Here is a 19,689-nt window from a genome sequence, read left to right on the forward strand (position 1 = left end):
TTTGAAGACTTGGGTGGCTCTAAAAAGAGCCTTTGGTCTTTGGTTTATTTTGGCATCAGGATCACTTGCTTTTGGCCTTATGGCTTTCGGTTTTCTTTGGTAACAGAACGGCCTGGATGTTGGGCAGCACGCCGCCCTGCGCGATGGTCACTTTGCCCAGCAGCTTGTTGAGCTCCTCGTCGTTGCGGATGGCCAGCTGCAGGTGGCGCGGGATGATGCGGGTCTTCTTGTTGTCGCGGGCCGCGTTGCCCGCCAGCTCCAGGATCTCGGCCGTCAGGTACTCCAGCACCGCCGCCATGTACACCGGCGCGCCGGCGCCCACGCGCTCCGCGTAGTTGCCCTTGCGCAGCAGGCGGTGCACGCGCCCCACCGGGAACTGCAGGCCGGCGCGGGAAGACCGCGACTTGGCCTTGGCGCGGGCCTTGCCTCCTTGTTTGCCCCGGCCAGACATGACAGAAATTAACAACTCAGAACCGCAGCTCACAATTTCACAGCAAAATAGGATTTAGAGAAAGCCAAGCCTTTATAAGCTTTCCCAGGGGTGGGGTTAGGAACCGGCTTTTCATTGGTCTCAATATGATTGCAGAAACGGCCAATAATGTCCAGAGTCGTCCTTGTTACGTAAGTTTAGTGGGGGCGGGGGGAAGAGCAACGTTTCTACAATAGCCAATAGAAACGAGAGACTTTTTGAAGCCTGATTTACATAAGGTAGTTATAAAAGGATCAAGCCCGCCCATCCTCATACTTCTTTTCCCCTCGCTAACCTGCGTTAGTGTTGTTTTTGCTTTTTGTCTGTCTTATTTCTTAAACCATGCCTGAGCCGGCCAAGTCCGCTCCGGCTCCTAAGAAAGGATCCAAAAAAGCCGTCACCAAGGCGCAGAAGAAGGACGGCAAGAAGCGCAAGCGCAGCCGCAAGGAGAGCTACTCCATCTACGTGTACAAGGTGCTGAAGCAGGTGCACCCCGACACCGGCATCTCGTCCAAGGCCATGGGCATCATGAACTCGTTCGTGAACGACATCTTCGAGCGCATCGCGGGCGAGGCGTCGCGCCTGGCGCACTACAACAAGCGCTCGACCATCACGTCTCGGGAGATCCAGACGGCCGTGCGCCTGCTGCTGCCCGGGGAGCTGGCCAAGCACGCCGTGTCCGAGGGCACCAAGGCCGTCACCAAGTACACCAGCTCCAAGTGAGTCCCTCCGGGGCTCGGCGCGCAGCAGTCGCTTTTTCCTAAAGGCTCTTTTCAGAGCCACCCACCTATTCACCAGAAAAGAGCTTTACTCAGGTGTATTTCCTTAACGTGCTTTTTGCGAAGTAAGTTGTTTTCGTGTAAGGGCCCCGCCTGATAGCACACATAGCCTAATACATGAGAGAATCTGGAATCCCTGGCGCTTGAGTGGGTCTCCCTTTTAATCTAGAGCGCGTCTTATTTTCTTGTGCTGCTTAGCTTTCTTGTCGGAATCTTGGATGCTGTGTGTTCACTTCTTCCTTTCCACTCCCCCATCGCAAGACTGGTGACCCAGGAGGCTTTGTTGGGGTGTGTTTTATCACCGTCAAATGAGATACTGGGTTCTTGGGCCACGATTTACAGATCCTGGGACAAATAGATCCAGTGAGACTGGGACGGCCCTGTGCCATTAAAGCTTGACAGTCGGTTGGGTGCTCCCTGGCTCCTGGGCCCGCGGTTTTGGGTTCTTGGGGGCAGAGCCCGCCCGGGGCGGGGGGTGCCAGTCCTTTCCTGATTGGGTTACATGAAATATTTAAAAATCCGCGCCTCTGTGAGTGTGTAGACTGATTACCGCTCTCATTGGGGCGTTGAAATTCTTGACTCTTCCACTTCATGTTCTGAAATGCTGTGGCGCCAGATGACTGCAAAGCACTGGTCCAAAGTCATGTCCAAGAGACCTTGCCTGTCCAAGCCTTCCGTTCAGGAATTCACATTTCTTTTCTGTCTTGTCTTTCTAGCAGCTGTCTGAAAAGTGGTTCATTTGCTTTCTCGTTCCTCAGGGTTTTTCTGGTCAAGCCTTTTTTAAGGCTTTGCTGGACTGTTTATTCTTTGTATCTTTAGTGCCAACGAGTGCATAGTGGACACATAGTACTTATTGAATGTTTGCTGAATTAATTTTTCTGCCCATTCCTTTCATAATTGCTTGTGGATTGAGGGTCACTGTTCAATTCCATTAGATGTATGTGAAGACATGAAAAATGGAAATGTTTTTGGAGCTCCTAAAAAAATCAGTCCTTAATCACCTTTTTGCAGTAGTTAGGGTGGAGGAGCTGTATTGATTTTTTATTTTTATAAAAATAAAAAGAGATGGAAATAGGTCCTCCTTTCATTTTTCTCGTCTAGAATTTAGAGTATTCTTTTTTCTTTTTTTTGTATTTTCATTATATTGGCCATTGGAAAGAACCTTCTTTTATAACTTTCCCTCGTCTTGATTTTCTTTTCTCCACTGAGATAAGCTTTTAAATTACAATCACCACCTCATTTGTTTTTCAAAGGGTCTGCAAAATAGGCTGGAACTCGGCCTGGGCACTGTCCTGGAGCTTCTTTTGCTCAAGCCTAACACTCTACCACTTGAGCCACAGTGCCACTTCTGTCTTTTTCTGTTTATATGGTACTGAGGAATCCAACCCAGGGCATCATGCATGCTAGGCAAACACTTTACCACTAAGCCACATTCCCAGCCTGGAGCTAATATCTTAGAGATATTGAGAAAAAGTATGTGGTTGGTTGGTAGACTGATTCTGCAGCCAACATGTAACAAAGTAATTGTCCTACTTTTTGTATCTCAGGCGAGGACAATTATGTGTGTGTGTGGGGATGGGGGGCTTGGAATTGAATCCAGGCTCTGTATATGCTCTACCACTTGACCCACATCCTACAGATTTTTTTCTTTAATTTTTTTTTTAAATTTTGGGACCGGTCGTGGGCCTGAACTCTGAGCCTGGGCGATGCCTCTCAGCTCTTCAGCTCAAGGCTAGCACTCTAACACTTGAGCCACAGCGCCACTTCCGGCTTTTTTCTTTTTGCTTATGGGGTGCTGTGGAATCGAACCCAGGGCCTCAGGCATGCAAGGCAAGTGCTCTACCACTGAGCCACTTTCCCAGCCCCATCCTACAGATTTTTCAGGAAAGGAATTTCTGTCCAAGCCTTGCTTTCTGTCTCTGCTCAGTTGTTCAACTCAGCTTTGGCTCAGGGCTTTTATAGTTGATTACAGGGGGTTTCATGAATCCAAAGCCATTGTCACAGACTGAGTAAATTGTGTTTATACACATGTATTTTCTTTTTTCTCTCTCTTTTTTGGTTGGTCACGGGGCTTGAACTCAGGACCTAGGCGCGGTCCCTGAGCTTTTTCACACAAGGCTGTGCTCTACCACTTTGAGCCACAGTGCTATTTCTGGTTTTCTGGTTAATTCTATGCAGGTAAGAGTCTTAATGGAATTTCCTGCCTGGGCTGGCTTTTAACCATGATCCTTAGATCTTAACCTCCTTAAGTAGCTAGGATTACAGTCATGAGCCACTGATGCTACTATTTATTTTGTTGGTCATGGGGCCTGAACTCTAGGCCTGGGCGCTGTCCCTCAGCTCTTCAGCTCTAGGCTAGCACTCTATTACAGCGCCACTTCCATCTTTTTCTGCTTATGTGGTGCTGAGGAACGGAACCCAAGGCCTCATGGATGCAAGGCAAGCGCTCTACCACTGAGCCACCTTCCCAGACCCTGCACTTTATTTTATTTTAGTTTTTTCAATAAATGAAATGAGCAGCTTGGCACTGGTGGCTCACCCCTGTAATCTAGCTACTCAAGGGATTGAGGATAGAGGTTTGAAGCTAGTCTGAGCATAAATGTCTGTGAGACTCTTATCTCCAATTAACCAGCAAAGAGCTGGAAGTGGAGCTGTGCTCAAGTGGTAGAACACCAGCCTTGGGCAAAAAAGCTAAAAGGGACAGCATCCCTTAATACTGGCGCCAAAAAAATGGTAACATATACAGCCACCTATGGTTGGGTCTTTGGAAAAGCTGTAGGAAGAATATTTGTAAGCCATCAATCCTGAGTTTGATGAGAGGACAGGGCTATTTCAGGGATTTAAGTGATTTGTTTAGGATTTTAATCAAGAGGCAGAACTGCAGTTTAAAGCACACTCTGTGTGTGTGTGTGTGTGCCACTAATGAGGCTTAAGCTTTAAACTCCAGCTTGGGTGCTGTCTAGGTCTCTTTTGCTTAAGACTAGCACGCTACCATTTGAGCCACACCTCCAGTTCCAGCTTTTTGTGATAAATTAGAGATGAATCTTTGATTTTTCCTGCCCAGGATTGCTTTGAATTTCAATCCTCAGATCTCAGCCTCTTGGGTAGCTAGATTATGGGCGTGAGCCACCAGTGCCTGGCTAAAGTCCACTATTTATTTATTTATTTATTTATTATTATGTTTTTGGTCCAGTCGTGGGGCCTGAACTCTGGGCCTGGGGCGCTGTCCCTCAGCTCTTCAGCTCAAGGCTAGTGCTCTACCGCTTGAGCCACAGCACCACTTCTGGCTTTTTTCTTTTTGCTTGTGTGGTGCTGAGGAATTGAACCCAGGGCCTCATGCATGCAAGGCAAGCACTCTACCACTGAGCCATCTTCCTAGCCCTAAAGTCCACTTTTTCTTTTTTTGTTGGTCCTGGGGCTTGAACTCTGGGTGTGGGCACTGTCCCTGTGTTCTTCAGCTCAAGGCGAGTGCTCTACCGCTTGAGCCACAGCGCCACTTCCTAAAGTCCACTTTTTAAAAGCTGGATACTCTAAGCCCTTCTACAGTCTCCTTTTTTTGAGGGAAAAAGCCGCTCTCAGTGCCCTTCAGCAGCTGTGCTGTAACCCATCCCCCAGGGCTTGCTTAGCATCCCAGAGAGCTCACTGTCTTCCCTCCCAACCAGCCTCCTCAGCAGACAGCTGGGAGGCTCCACACTACTTCCTTATCAGCATTTCTGGATACTGACCTTTTCCTTCCTAGTCTCCTGTTCCTGGAAAATCACCTAAACCACTCCTGTCTAGTTGAGCTCCTCATGCCTTTAAATCAAACTAACAATACATCTTGAGGGTGGACTAAACTCAGGGGCAAAGGAGATAAGAGGAGACAATCCCACCCCTGACAGGCAAAATGGACTGATTCCTGGGTCCTGCAGTTCTATTCTGGGTGACTTTTCTCTTATTTTGCAATAAACTTTTTGTCCTCAAGTTCCTTGCCTTTATTTCTACATGCTCCAGAGAACAAAGATGCACCACCCATTTGTGTATCATTTTCCGTATAAGTATTCTACTGTATAGATTTTCTGCTGTAGTCAAAATAATTAGTTCCCCCCCTCCCTCTAAATCCATATTCTTTTCCTCAAGACTGGGCTGAATTTCCCCTCCCTTTTGGCATGTCCAGAGCTTTCTTTTAATCCAAGGGCATCTTTTCAAAGTACAGCTTAAATGCTATATCTTTATTTCTCATTTCTTCATATAATTAAAAACAAAACACAATTTTACATATACTTGGTATACAATAAATCACACATATTTAAAGTATAATTGGCTGTTTACACATACATATACACACACACACACACACACACACACACACATACAAAACAATAAAAATAAGGAGCTCTTCAGTATTCTTAGTGCTTCTCCAATAATCTTTCTTTCTGACCCCAAGTTCTCAGGCAATGATTGATTTATGTAGTTGTATTTCAAATTTTCTTTTTTTTGTGTGTGTGTGTGGGGTCCGGTCGTGGGGCCTGAACTCTGGGCCTGGGCGCTGTCCCTCAGCTCTTCAGCTCAAGGCTAGCACTCTACCACTTGAGCCACAGCGCCACTCGGCTTTTTTTTTCCTGCCTATGTGGTACTGAGGAATCGAACCCAGGGCCTCATGTATGCAAGGCAAGTGCTCTACCATTGAGCCACCTTTCCAGCCCCCAGTGGTGCTTTCTAATACATTCCAATTTGGTATTATATAATTCCATGGAGGAACACAATAAACTTCTCTTTTGTTTCTTTTTTTTTCCTTCCTTCCTTCCTCCTTCCTTCCTTCCTCCCTTCCTCCCTTCCTCCCTTCCTTCCTTCCTTCCTTCCTTCCTTCCTTCCTTCCTTCCTTCCCTCCTTCCTTCCCTCCCTCCCTCCCTCCCTCCCTCCTTCCTTCCTTCCTTCCTTCTGTCTGAACTCAGGGCCTGAGTGCTATTCCTGAGCTTTTTCTGCTCAAGGTTGGTGCTCTGGGGCTGGGAAGGTGGCTCAGTGGTAGAGCGTTTGCCTTGCATGCATGAGGCCCTGGGTTTGATTCCTCAGCACCACATAAGCAGAAAAAAAAAAGCCGAAGTGGCGCTGTGGCTCAAGTGGTAGAGCGCTAGCCTTGAGGTGAAGAGCTGAGGGACAGCGCCCAGGCCCAGAGTTCAGGCCCACGACGGGACCCAAAAATTTTTTTTTAAAAAAAGGTTGTTGCTCTGCCATTTGAATCACAGCTGCATTTAATTTCAGTTTTTTGCTGGTCAACTGGAGATAAGAGTCTCATGGACTTTCCTGTCCATGCTGGCTTCCTACTGCAATCCTTAGATCTTAGCCTCCTGAGTAGATATAGGCATGAGCCACTAGCACCCATCCTGATTATGATTCTAAATCATAGCAGCAAAATACTTTCACATTTGTCCCATTTTCTTTTCTGGGTACTGCCCCTGAGCTTTTTCTGCTCAAGGCTAGAGCTCTACCACTTGAGCCACAGTGCCACTTCCAGCCTTTTCTGAGTATTTTATTTGAGATGAGAGACTCTTGGATTTTCTTGCCTGAGCTGGGCTTCAAACTGATATCTTCAGATCTCAGCCTCTTGAGTAGCTGGGATTACAGTTACAGTTATGAGCTACCTGAGCCTAGCCTTTGTCCCGTTTTCTGGATTAAAAGCCAGTTCTAGGTTCTGGTTCTACTCAAAGGGAAGGGATTAAATAAGGATACCACAGGCCATTTTAGAATTTGGCCTATCACAGAAACATAAAGGGATTAAGGGCTGAAGTCAGATATTTTTCTGTGATTTTTATTACCTTTTTTATTTTTATTTTTTAAAAGAACGAAGAGGAAAAATCCCAGGAAATAAATGCCTGCAACGTGTCAGTATTACAAACACAATTTCAAATCCTGCAAGGTCAATGTTATGTTTTTATTTAACAGAGGAGGAAATTGAAGGTCAGATCAGACAGTTCAAATAACTTGGCATTTTTCTTCCAGCATGACACATGACATATTGTTTCCGAACCAGCCCCCAAATTTAAATTCTCTCTTTTACAAAGGAAGATGCTAATATTTATACTGTTGGAATAACGACATTATTGAGTATACTCCAATACTGCTGACTTTTACTAAAATATTTGTCTACAATTTGCAGATTATGTCAGGTGTGGTGGCACTTGGGAGGTGGAGGCAGGAGAATCCTGAGTTGGAGGTCAGTCTGGCTTACCAGCTATTACCCAATAGCTGGTAAAGTACTTGCCTAGAAAGTACAAGGTCTTAGTTTAATCCCCGTCACTGAAAAAACAGTTATAAATTACAACTAATCTGAGGATCTGTTAATACATTGGCCTTTATGCATTTCATAGAACTACAGACTATTATTGCCATACAGTACACAAAAATTATAGAGTCCAATTTCCTTATTACATTTTCCTCCCCTCTGGTTTGAGATAAAATGCTCTGCCTATTGTTCCAAGAGGACTGTTTCTGGGCAGCCTCTGCTTCCTCTGGGCAGGTGGGAGAAGCCAGTTAAGTCTTCAGCTCTACCTCCAGCAGTGTCCTGGAGTGGCCTGAAATGAGCGCTTCATCAGCTCCTCCTCCCAGGTCCCTGTCCCCATAGAGGTGGCACTCCCTTCCCAGACACCCAGACAGGAAGGTCCAGAGTCATCTTTGATTGCTTTTTGCCTCAACAGCTCTGCTCTGCCTTACCGTCCAGGTTCAAACAAGCCTCTGTGTGCAACAGTCAGTTGTACTCCTGCTGCCTGTTTGCTGTGGCTGGTTCCCAGCTCTCATTCTTAGTGCCCTTATCTTTGCCACCAAGGCTAGTTACTTGGCTTTTGAGGCCTTGGATGCCTACTTGATTCCTTTTGTCCCACCACTGAAGGTTGACTTACATATTTTGCCAACTACCTATTTAGAATCTTGGCTACTCCATGTCTCTAGATATTTTCTCCTTTTTCATTTGGAAATAGTTTTTGCAAATGTAGTTAGTTAATGACTTTGTGTGTGTGTGTGTGTGTGTGTGTGTGTGCATACACATTGCACGCACGTGTGCAAGTCCTGGGGCTTGAACTCAGGGCCTGAGTGCTACCCTTGAGGCAAGCATACTACCACTTTTGGCTTTTTTGGTGGTTAGAGAGAAGTCTCACGAACTTTCCTTCCTGGATTGTCTTTGAATTGTGATCCTCAGATCTTAGCCTCCTAAATAGGTAAGATTACAGTCATGAGCTGCTGGCACCCAGCAATCAAGGACTTTTAAAATGAAACTATCCTGACTTTAGGGTGGCCTTTACATTCAATAACTAATGCCCTTAGAAGGGAGAAGGAATTTGGACCACAGAGCCATAGGGAAGAAATCAGTGTAGAGAGATGGTAGCATACTGGATTTATGCCACCACAAGCCAAGGAATCCTAGGAGTCACCAGGCAGTGAAAGCGACAAGCAAGGATAATCCCTTAGTCTTTGGATGGAGCATTTTAACTTGATTTCAGACTTCTGAGCTCCAAGTCTGAGAAAATAAGTTGATGTTTTCTGGGACTGTGTTGGACAGCCCTAGGAAATAAATCCAACATCCTTGTAGCTGCACAGAAATGACTTTTCCTTAAGAGCAAGCAGAGGCTGCCACTGCTGCTCCAAGCTCACAGTGAAGCAACCTGTGGTTTTTCTGCTTGGGATGGTCTGAATAACCCTACAGGTCCACAGCTAGAGTAGACCCACCATGTCAAGTAGAGCTTAGTACCACTTGCAAAGAAAGGAGATGCTTTTTAGGAAATTCTAGGGTAAGTTAAACAGGTTTTTCAGGCCCATGAAGGAGATGCTCTGCAGCCAGAAAAGGATCACCATAGATCTCAAGTCTTCTATTTCCCATCCCTCTTTTCTTTTTTCCCTGCCTCCCTCTTGCCTTTTAACTACACTTTATACTCTGCCCAAATAAGCAGTCTTTTGTGTCAGAATGGCATATTAATTCCTATCACTACTTTAATCAATTACCACAGTGATTTAAAACATAAACTTATTCCTTTGTGCTTTGGGAGGTCAGAAGTCAATATGAGTCATATGGGCCTAAGATGTGTAGCTGAAGGACTGGTTCCTTCTGGAGGTCCCAAGGAGAGTCAGTTCCTTGTCTCTTCAGCTTCTGGAAACTGAGGTCAGGTTTTGGCTCTTGGAAATATCACTCCAATCACCCTTTTTTTTTTTTTTTGGTTGGTCGTGGGGCTTGAACTCTGGGCCTAAGCGCTGCCCCTCAGCTCTTCAGCTCAAGGGGAGCGCCTACCGCTTGAGCCACAGCACTACTTTTGGTTTTCTAGAGGTTTTATTGGAGGTAAATAGTCTCATTGACTTTCCTTGCCCTGGCTGCCTTTGAACCGTGATCCTCAGATCTTAGCTTCCTCAGTAGCTAGGATTACGGGCATGAGCCACTGGTACCCGGCTTCCAATCACCCTTTCTAACTGGATGTCCTTTCTTTCACAAGACCCCAAATTGCTGGATATTCTTGCTCATACCTGTAATTAATCCAAGCTATTCAGGAGTCTGAGATCTGGGGATTTTGGTTTAAAGTTAACCCTGGCAGAAAAGTCCTTGAGATTCTTATCTCTGATCAGCAGCAAAACGCTGGAAGTAGTGGTATGACTCCAGTGGTAGAGTGCAAGCTGTGATCCAAATAGCCAAGCAAGAGCCTGTGGCCCTGAGTTCAAGTCCCAGGACTAGCACATGCACACAAATTTAATTCATGCAAGCTCTATAGCAGATGTCTGCAGAAGCAGGCCTGACCATTCTTCAATGGTCAAAGTCCAGAGGCTTGTCTGTATAGTAGCCTTGTAAAAGGGAATAAGAGGCAGGCAAGGTCTTTCTCTGCTCAGATGGAGAAACTTTTTTTCTGCCAAGGGCCATTTGGATATTGACATTATTTGTAGGGCATATGAGATTACCAATACAGGCAGCCAGGTAGAGCAGAAATGTTCCATCATTACCAAATCAATTCCCAAGGGCTACATGTTCTCTACTTTTGTCTCAAAGATTCACCTTTAACTAGAAACTAGAAAGACTAATTAGGGAGGCTGTTCTACAGCCAAGAGGGACCAGGCCCTGGATCACCCAAAGTTCCTCCTTTTGAGTTCACACTTTTATTCCTTAGAAGTGAGCTTTGGTGAATAAGCACTTCAATCATAGCAAGGGACAGAAAGGTAAGGGACAGAAAGGACCAGAAGGAGGAAGGTTAAGACTAAAATAGAGGCCCTTGATTACCTCAGCCATGGTATGTACAAGTTGTTCTCAAAAACCCCAAGGCCACAGGAAGGTCTTAAGTTGTTTGCCATCTTGCTTTGAAATTTGCCTTAGTATTTCCCCCACCCCCTTTTTTTGTTATTATAAAATACTAAGCCGGGTGCCAATGGCTCATGCCTGTAACCCTAGCTAGCTACTCAGGAGTCTGAGATCTGAGGATCATGATTCAAAGCCATCCTGGGCAGGAAAAAGTCTGATACTTACCTCAGTTAGCCCCCAGAAAACTGGAAGTAGCATTGTAGCTCAAGTGGCAGAGTACTAGCTTTGAGCTGAAGAGCTGAGGGACAGTGCCTAGGCCCAGAGTTCAAGCCCCAAGATTGGAAAACAACAACAACAACAACAACAACAAACACACACACAAAGATAAAATACTGGAAGCTAGATACTTTATAAAGATGTGTATTTGGTTCAGGATTCTGGTGGTGGGAGGGTCCACACATCGTGCCGACATCCTGGAAAGTTGGCTCCTGGCTATTACAATACAGTGGAGAAATGGAAAGGGCCTTAGGTCTTGGGCACAAGGGGCTGCCCCACTTTCTAGTTCTTGGTAGGATGAAATCACCTAAAAGAAGTCACAAGAATAAATGGTGTTAATAACGTGTGAACAAGCTCAGCTACAATTGGTAGAAATGACCAAAGGCAGGGATGAGAGGCACTGGGGATGACGGAGACATACTTAACATTGGCACCTGAAAAACAACCAGGATCAGAAGACGACTTCCCTACGCAGACCGAAGTGGAAGTCTAGGGAGGCCGCCTTGGGTGGGGTCTAGGTCCTGGGTACAAGCCCTAAGAACCGCCTTGCAGAAGGCAGAACAAGAGCCAACAAGCCCAAAGCTCCTCACAGCGTCTGGAAGCAGGCTTTACAAGTCGCCTGTCAGTTGAGAGCGCCTCCTCCCTCCCCTTTGGCCCTCAGTCCTCAGCGCCCTAGTTTCGAGGTGGCCGGCCCTAAATGGGCTCCACTGAAAAAGCTGTTTGGATTACCGACACTGCAAACGGTGAGACCCGTACACACCCAAACTCGACAGACAGACACACACACAGACTTATGATCTCCCAAGAGCGAGACAACCCATCGAGGCACAGTTAAAAGTGACAATTTTTTCTTTTTGATTTACACCAGAAAGGGGGCCTGCGACTCCCTTGTCCTGGGCTAGATAACCGAGAACCAAGAACAGCTTCGACGGCCAAACCTCCAATGGGCAGGCCCGACCTTTGTTAGTTGTTCTGCAAACCTCCAAAGCAGAAGGCTTATCCTTTTCCGCCCTCCTCTGCAGGCCTAGACAGAGGCCCCAAATAGCCGCTGGAGGCTGGCCCTGCCCTCGTCAGGCCTGCTGTACTTATTCCGGCAAACTCAGCAACTCAAGTCCGTCTTTCTCTATCCTACGCCCCTCAGGACTCAGACCCCGCAGCCTCTACGTGGCCTGCGCCCGTTCTCCTCCGCGGACTGGCCTGTGGGCGGTAACGTCAGCCTGGGAGGCTCCTCCCCATCCGGTAGCCCGGATCTGTGGAGCCGTGAGGCTTGCGCCTAGGTGTCCGGCCCCTCCAGCAGGCCGGGCCTAGGGCCAGGAGGATTATCCGGGCCTCCGGCTGCAGCAGGCAGGGAGAAGGCACGATCCCTTTGCCTGTTATCTGCAGGAACCACCACAGGGAAAACACTGGTTAACTGCGAATACTATGTTATATGGTGGGGGGGGGGGGGGACACACACTAACAATCAACAAGGCCACAGCTCCTTCCGAGGGCCGGGTGGGTGGCTCTGAAAAGAGCCTTTGGATGCGATGGAACTTGCCGAGGGCCGCCGGGTGAGCTTAAGCGCGCTCCCCGCGGATGCGGCGGGCCAGCTGGATGTCCTTGGGCATGATGGTGACGCGCTTGGCGTGGATGGCGCACAGGTTGGTGTCCTCGAACAGCCCCACCAGGTAGGCCTCGCTCGCCTCCTGCAGCGCCATCACGGCCGAGCTCTGGAAGCGCAGGTCCGTCTTGAAGTCCTGCGCGATCTCGCGCACCAGCCGCTGGAACGGCAGCTTGCGGATCAGCAGCTCCGTCGACTTCTGGTAGCGCCGGATCTCGCGCAGCGCCACGGTGCCCGGCCGGTAGCGGTGCGGCTTCTTCACGCCGCCCGTGGCCGGCGCGCTCTTGCGGGCCGCCTTGGTGGCCAGCTGCTTGCGCGGGGCCTTGCCGCCGGTCGACTTGCGCGCCGTCTGCTTCGTGCGGGCCATGGCGACGGCGACGGTCTCAGAAACACACGGCACAAGCGCGCAGACAGAAACGGACGGCAGGCTACCCTCGCTGCACACTTTATAGGCGACGTTTTTTTCCGATTGGGCGCAAGGCATTTGAAAGGCCCGCGCTGGCCGCCCATTGGCCGTGACGTCGCCCGCCCCAGCGCTCCCGGTTGGCTCTGGCAGAACGCGGACCGCCCCACCCCGTCCCCCGCGGCACTTCCTGCTCTCCACTCGGCCTGTACTTCCCCCGCACCGCTCCCCCAAAGCACCTAGTTCTCTATGGTTGTCCGGGTCCGAGTCCTTTGGGACCACCCACCGTCTATAGCTGGGGTGGTCTTCAGCCCGCCCTTCACCCCCCTGACAGCCCCGCCCCGCCTTCTGCCGGCCTACGCTCCTGTACCCCGAGTCCTGTGCGACCAGCGTCTGTAGCTGGGGTGGTCCTCAGCCCGCCCTCCGTCCCCCAGCCCGGAGACCTCGACTGGAGGGGGCCTCGGGGAGTGTGTTGTTGTCGAGGGGCCGCGGCGCTCCAAGACTAAGCCAGGGCGGGCGATGCGAGCCCAGCTCGCGCCAACCCGAGGCCCACGGTGGCCCCGGCACTAGGTGCAAGTGTGGGACAGGAGCTCCGGAAGCGCAGGGCGGGCGTGGAGGGAGACCAACGAGCGACCACAGTGGGCACGGACGCCCGCCGAGCGGCCGGCGGCCAACTTTCCCGCGAGTCGGACAGGAGGGGCCGTTGGGACGAGGACGCGAACGGACGCTCCGCACCCGCCTCCCTCCCGCTCGCCCGGCCCCGCACGCACAGGCGGACACCGGCTACTTCGCGTGACAACTCTTCATTTGAAACAGTGGGTGGCTCTGAAAAGAGCCTTTGATTTCGCGGCCACGAAGGAGCCTGGCGAGGGGCGCGCCGACCGGACCCGCCTCACTTGCCCTTCGCCTTGTGGTGGCTCTCCGTCTTCTTGGGCAGCAGCACCGCCTGGATGTTGGGCAGCACGCCGCCCTGCGCGATGGTCACTTTGCCCAGCAGCTTGTTGAGCTCCTCGTCGTTGCGGATGGCCAGCTGCAGGTGGCGCGGGATGATGCGGGTCTTCTTGTTGTCGCGGGCCGCGTTGCCCGCCAGCTCCAGGATCTCGGCCGTCAGGTACTCCAGCACCGCCGCCATGTACACCGGCGCGCCGGCGCCCACCCGCTCCGCGTAGTTGCCCTTGCGCAGCAGGCGGTGCACGCGCCCCACCGGGAACTGCAGGCCGGCGCGGGAAGACCGCGACTTGGCCTTGGCGCGGGCCTTGCCTCCTTGTTTGCCCCGACCAGACATCACTGCCGCCGCCGCACACTACCGAGCTCCGCCCTGCAACTGGGAAAAGTGCCGCGACCTCGCCCGCGCTACCCTTTTATAGGAAGAATGCGGATTGTCCGCGGAGCGATCTCATTGGCTAACGAACCATCCTGCCATGGAGACCAATAGGATGCCTCAGCCTGGATCCGCTCATTTACATAATCTCCTGCGTCCGGCCGAGGCTTTTTTTTTTTTTTGCTCATGGCTGGTGCTGTATACCCCTTGAGCCGAATCTTTTGCTAATTGTAGATAGAATATCAAGTCTTTTCTTCCCACACTGACTTTGAACCTCACTCCTCCAGGTCTCAGCCTTCTGAGCAAAATGGGATTATACAAGTAAACCACTAGCACTTGTCTCTGCCTTTGAACTCTTGATCTTCTGCAGTCTCCAGGTTCTGGGAATCTTGACATTTGAAGCCACCCTGGGCAGGAAAGTCCATTAAGTACCAAAGATTCTAGTAGTGGATCTGTGGCTCAACTGGTAGAGTGCTAAAAAGCTCAGGGACAGTGCCCAGGTGAGCTGAGTTCAAGCCCCAGGACAGGCACAAGGATCCACATGTACTACATGCTGGCATTCAAGAGGTTAAAAACAGTATCCGAATAATGCAAAGTCTGCTGTTAAGGTTGTTAGGAGTATTTTAGACTTTGCCAGAAAACCACGCGGACATCCAGGTACAAAGAATGAAGAAATGGTTTATTGCTGGTAAAAGGGCTGACAAGACCCTTCTCACAAGGGAAAGGAAGTGAGAAGTGCCGGTTATTGTCTTAGGTGACCTTTTATAACCTCCTGGATTTGGGGGAATCTCACTGCCTTTGTGGTCATAGCTATCTCAAAGGGGTACTCAGGGAAAGTGGGTAAGGGCTAATCATTTACACCTTTACTACATGGGCCTAGTGTTGCCTTGGGAAAGAGCATGTTAGGCTATGAGGGAGGAGGCTTCTGGACTAACAAATGTTGATATCTGTACAATTCCCTATGTTTGTAGTAGATATTTTATGGTCATCTTGGGTAAGGCCAAAAAGAAGAATTTCAAGAACCCAGGTCTGATCATTACAAGCTGTCCTCCAGAGAGGACAAGCAGCTAGTGTTGTTTAAATTGGGGGTGGGGAAGTGGTAGGCGCTTTGAGTTTACTGTTGAAACATGTGCCAAATACAGATGAGGTATTGGGTTCCATCCCTAAGACCCATCCCCCAAAATAAAAAAAAATAAAAACAATAAAAACACAGTACTTGTTTTCTTTCATGGAACCATTTATTCTCTTTCTCTCATTAAAAAAGAAGGGGCAAAGGTGAGTCACTTCCAGGCTACAATGCTTCCTTTAAATTTCTTTGATTATACATTATTCACAATATTGTGGGACAGTGATACTTAGCTAAAATCACAAACACATTTTAACCTTCACAAGGCCAATTTTCATTATCATGGTCTATAAAGTTTGTGAACTTTTATGAACTTTGACAACTATTTCTTCCAAATTGTCCTTGTGCTTAGTGTACTCTGTTCCCTTTTTCCTATTCCCTCCTTCCTTTCGCTGCCCTTTAGTTGTTTAGTTCACTTTCATCAATGTCCAGTGCAGTTGATGGACCCATTTTATTACCTATTTTCTTCTGATTCTGTGCCCTCCTCTTAGCTTCCCTCATATGTGCACATATACATACCCTGGGGTCAAGAACAAAGTCATCTAACAACAATATGGCACACTAAGAATAGGTCCTTTGTTTCTTGAGTCCTGTTTACTTTGCCATATCTCGTTGCATTTTGTATTTAAAATGTGCACATCAGGGAGACTATGCCATTTGTCTGTCTGGGCTTGGCTTATTTTGCTTAACCTGATGATTTGTTCTAGTTCCATTTCCCTGTGAATGCCATTATTTTGTTCTTTCTAATGGCTGTATAATATTCCATTGTATATAGATACCAGAATTTATGGATCCATTCATCTGTAGTGGGGCATCTGGGTTGTTTCCATATCATGGCTATTGTAAACAGTGAAGCAATGAACATGGAGGTGCAGGTTTGCTTGTATCCAGGTTCCTGTTGGTCAGGGTAAATATTAGCCTAGGAGTGGGATGGCTGGGTCGAAGGGGAGGTCTGTTTAGTTTTCTGAGGAAGGTACAGACTGCTTTCTAGAGTGGTTGTATTTGTTTACATTCCCACCAACAGTGCAGTAGGGTTCCTCTTTCTCTGTATCCCTGCAGAGAAAGGTACAGCATTTGTACCTGTTAGAATTTAGGATATAGGCCATTCTGACTGGGGTAAGGTGATATCTCTGGGTTGTTGTTGTGGTTGTTGTTTTGGATTGGTTTTTTTTGCATTTCCTTTAGGACCAGGGATGATAAACATTTTCTCAGCTACAATGCTTCTTATTTTAACAATGTTACAAGAGTCCCAGACTCAAACTTCTGGGTTTTAGAGGTCAGGTTCAGACACTAACCCCAATACAATCAAAGAGACAAAGAGGGTTCTACATTTTATTTTTTGCTGGTATTGGGGCTTGAATTCAGCTTCAAGTTCTCCATTTAGCTTTTTTACTCAATGCTGGCATTCTACCATTTGAGCCACACCCCCATTTCTAGCTTTTTGCCTCATAATTGGAGAAAAACTCTTGGGGATTTTTGTGCTCAGGCTGGCTTCAAAGTGTGAGCTCAGGTCTCAGCCTTTGGAATGTATAGAATGACAGGTGTGAGCAACATGTACCCCAGTTCCAGAAGAGATTTAAGTGAAGTGAAACAGGAACACCTCTGGAAGAGGTAAAGAGATTTCTGAAGCCATCTTCCCAGCACATTTGCTTTAGGTTGAAACAGAGGAAGAATTGGGTAAGGAAAGGTATGCATAATTCGTAAGTACACAGTCAGAAGGGTTCTTGTGGTCATAGGTGGCCTCAGGTGGTCAGGTAGCCCACAGTCTCAGGGGTAGAATTAGCATCATTGTTGCTTAACAAGTGTCCTGCAGAAGTCCTGATGTTCCTTTCCTTACAGAGGTTTCCTTGTCTCTGTAAAGACCTCACTGGATCAGTCTTGACACTGCTGATTTCCAAGATAGCTACAAGACTAACAGCTCAGAACAAAGACATACAAAATGCAGATCTTGCTTTTTAGTTCACGTAAGAGTCCCAAGAAGTAGTACTTTTTCACCCAGTCCTGAGCCTTGAATGCAGGGCCTAGGCACTGTTTCTGGGCTTCTTTTACTCAAGAGCAGCACTCTACCACTTGAGCCACAGTGCCACTTACGGATTTTTCTGTTTATGTGGTACTAAGGAATTGAACCCAGGGCTTCACGAATGCTAGGCAAGCACCTTACCACTAAGCTGCATTCTCAGCCCCCCCCCCTTTTTTTTTTTAAAGCAAAAGCAACCTTTTCAGTACCTGTTACAAGGTCCCACTTGACCAATTCTAAGATAATGAGCAAATTAGATCACCTTTGATCATAGGTGTCTATAACTTGGACTTAATAATTATGCATATATGCACCCCCAGTTATTTCTCCATTCAAACCTAAATCAGATGTCTATATGAGGGTGATGGGCTGAAGTGCTTGCTTGCTTCTTCCTGCATAGTACCCATGCTATATTAATAAGTCCCCGTTCTCTGTCTTTTATTATTGTCTCTTTATCTGACATATTGGGGTAAGGGGTGAGATATGACACATGGAGCCCCTTGGAGGTTTTGTTTTTTTCTTTTTGATCGGTCGTGGGGCTTGAACTCTGGGCGCTGTCCCTCAGCTCTTCAGCTCAGGGCCAGTGCTCTCCCGCTTGAGCTACAGCGCCACTTCCGGTTTTCGAATGGTTTATTGGAGATAAGAGTCTCACGCTATTTCCTGCCCAGACTGGCTTTGAACCGCGATCCTCAGATCTCAGCCTCCTGAGTAGCTAGGATTACAGGCTTGAGCCACCGGCACCCAGCACCCCTTGGAGTTAATTAAGCTTATAGCTTAAGATTCCAATTACACAATCACCAGTTTCCTCTCTTCAACAATACTTAAAAGGTTTAAATCAGAAATCTGGATTTTCCTTCCTCAACCCGACTTAAAATTCCAGTATTCCCTATAACAGCACAATTGTCTAATCAGTTGCTGAAGCCAAAACCTAGAGGTTTCTTATTTAAAATACCTAGTCCTCAGCAAAAGCTGCAATTCTACCTCCAAGGTATGATCATCAATACTCTATGTGCCTTCCCATACTACAATCAGTATGCTCCAATTCCCCATGCAGTCTACCCAGTGGTAAATGTTACTGCATGTTAGAATCCTCCAGAGCTTGTTAACTACTAAGACCAGAAAGCATCCACAAAAAAAAAAAAGTAAAATAACAAAAAGCCACCCTCAGATAACACTGGAGACCAGACTTCAAGAATCACTCTAGCACAAAACATACCAACACTCTCACCTACTATCTGGTTTTCTTGCTTCTACTATGGCCAGTAAAAAACAAATGCCACATAAAGTTACTAATCCTCCCTTTGTAAAGCTCAAAACAATCACTTGCCCTTGGAGCCTTCTGCTCCCAAGCATTCCAAACTCTACATTAATAAACCGAGGGTATTTTGTTGACACATTGCACAATCCTTAAATATAACAAGCTTAAGGAAAAGTTCATGGGAAAACTGTCAGCATATATGAAAGTTTGCGCAGCATTTCAAGCAGGAAAAAAGCTGAATTGTAGCAAGAGCTTGGAAAGAAATGACATAATCTAAAAAGACCACCACCCCTCCCACCTCCAAAAGTCCTCTATTTTACCACAGAAAACCACTGTCGCTTTCCCGCATTGGAAGCTTAGGATACAGCAGTCCATTAGCAACTCAATGTTATCTACTTAAAGAAAAAAAAATGAAAATAAAGGGATTAACAATATAGCCAAAAGAACACTGAATGAACCCTCCTCCCCCCCCCCCCCCATCCCCTGCACACTAAGAGCAAGGTAACAGCGCCTAGAAAGCTGTACTTACAGTGTCAACAGCTGGGAGAAACAAAGATTGTGCTATTTCACTAAAGACAACTAATACACCAGAAGGGCCGCTAAGAGACATACGCAAGGTTGCACAACTCCTTCCAATGACAAAGTGGGTGGCTCTGAAAAGAGCCTTTAGGAAAAAGCGACTGCTGCGCGCCGAGCCCCGGAGGGACTCACTTGGAGCTGGTGTACTTGGTGACGGCCTTGGTGCCCTCGGACACGGCGTGCTTGGCCAGCTCCCCGGGCAGCAGCAGGCGCACGGCCGTCTGGATCTCCCGAGACGTGATGGTCGAGCGCTTGTTGTAGTGCGCCAGGCGCGACGCCTCGCCCGCGATGCGCTCGAAGATGTCGTTCACGAACGAGTTCATGATGCCCATGGCCTTGGACGAGATGCCGGTGTCGGGGTGCACCTGCTTCAGCACCTTGTACACGTAGATGGAGTAGCTCTCTTTGCGGCTGCGCTTGCGCTTCTTGCCGTCCTTCTTCTGCGCCTTGGTGACGGCTTTCTTGGATCCTTTCTTGGGAGCCGGAGCGGACTTGGCAGGCTCAGGCATGGCGAGAAGCACCAAGAGAGAAACACAGAGCAGAGAAAGAGACAACGAACGGAAAGTGGGTGCACGCGGCAAATGAAAGCAGGCTTATAAAGGCCGTATGCAAATTAA

General features: G+C 48.0%; 5 protein-coding genes across 5 annotated transcripts; 1 reads left to right on the forward strand and 4 right to left on the reverse strand.

The window, feature by feature from the left end:
- Positions 1–9: 9 nt before the first annotated feature.
- On the reverse strand, positions 10–7,927 carry LOC122109304 (histone H2A type 2-C). The gene is made up of 2 exons (XM_042681553.1): positions 7,921–7,927; positions 10–479 (listed from the first exon to the last, which is right to left on the reverse strand). Exon 2 carries the CDS (start codon positions 449–451, stop codon positions 62–64), a length of 390 nt encoding a protein of 129 aa, XP_042537487.1. The 5' UTR covers positions 452–479; positions 7,921–7,927; the 3' UTR covers positions 10–61.
- Positions 753–1,279, forward strand: LOC122109306 (histone H2B type 2-E). Its single transcript, XM_042681556.1, has one exon. The coding sequence runs from the start codon at positions 812–814 to the stop codon at positions 1,190–1,192; it is 381 nt and encodes a 126-aa protein (XP_042537490.1). The 5' UTR covers positions 753–811; the 3' UTR covers positions 1,193–1,279.
- On the reverse strand, positions 2,546–19,613 carry LOC122109305 (histone H2B type 2-E). Its single transcript, XM_042681554.1, has 3 exons — positions 19,201–19,613; positions 15,116–15,121; positions 2,546–2,555 (listed from the first exon to the last, which is right to left on the reverse strand). Exon 1 carries the CDS (start codon positions 19,579–19,581, stop codon positions 19,201–19,203), a length of 381 nt encoding a protein of 126 aa, XP_042537488.1. The 5' UTR covers positions 19,582–19,613; the 3' UTR covers positions 2,546–2,555; positions 15,116–15,121.
- LOC122109298 (histone H3-like) lies at positions 12,282–12,883 on the reverse strand. Its single transcript, XM_042681547.1, has one exon. It carries the CDS (start codon positions 12,850–12,852, stop codon positions 12,325–12,327), a length of 528 nt encoding a protein of 175 aa, XP_042537481.1. The 5' UTR covers positions 12,853–12,883; the 3' UTR covers positions 12,282–12,324.
- LOC122109301 (histone H2A type 2-A) lies at positions 13,559–14,116 on the reverse strand. The gene has a single exon (XM_042681551.1). The coding sequence runs from the start codon at positions 14,054–14,056 to the stop codon at positions 13,664–13,666; it is 393 nt and encodes a 130-aa protein (XP_042537485.1). The 5' UTR covers positions 14,057–14,116; the 3' UTR covers positions 13,559–13,663.
- Positions 19,614–19,689: the final 76 nt, after the last annotated feature.

Source organism: Dipodomys spectabilis, unplaced genomic scaffold (assembly GCF_019054845.1).
Source record: "Dipodomys spectabilis isolate Male_0828 unplaced genomic scaffold, ASM1905484v1 ptg000069l, whole genome shotgun sequence".
In the NCBI taxonomy this organism is placed as follows: domain Eukaryota; kingdom Metazoa; phylum Chordata; class Mammalia; order Rodentia; family Heteromyidae; genus Dipodomys; species Dipodomys spectabilis.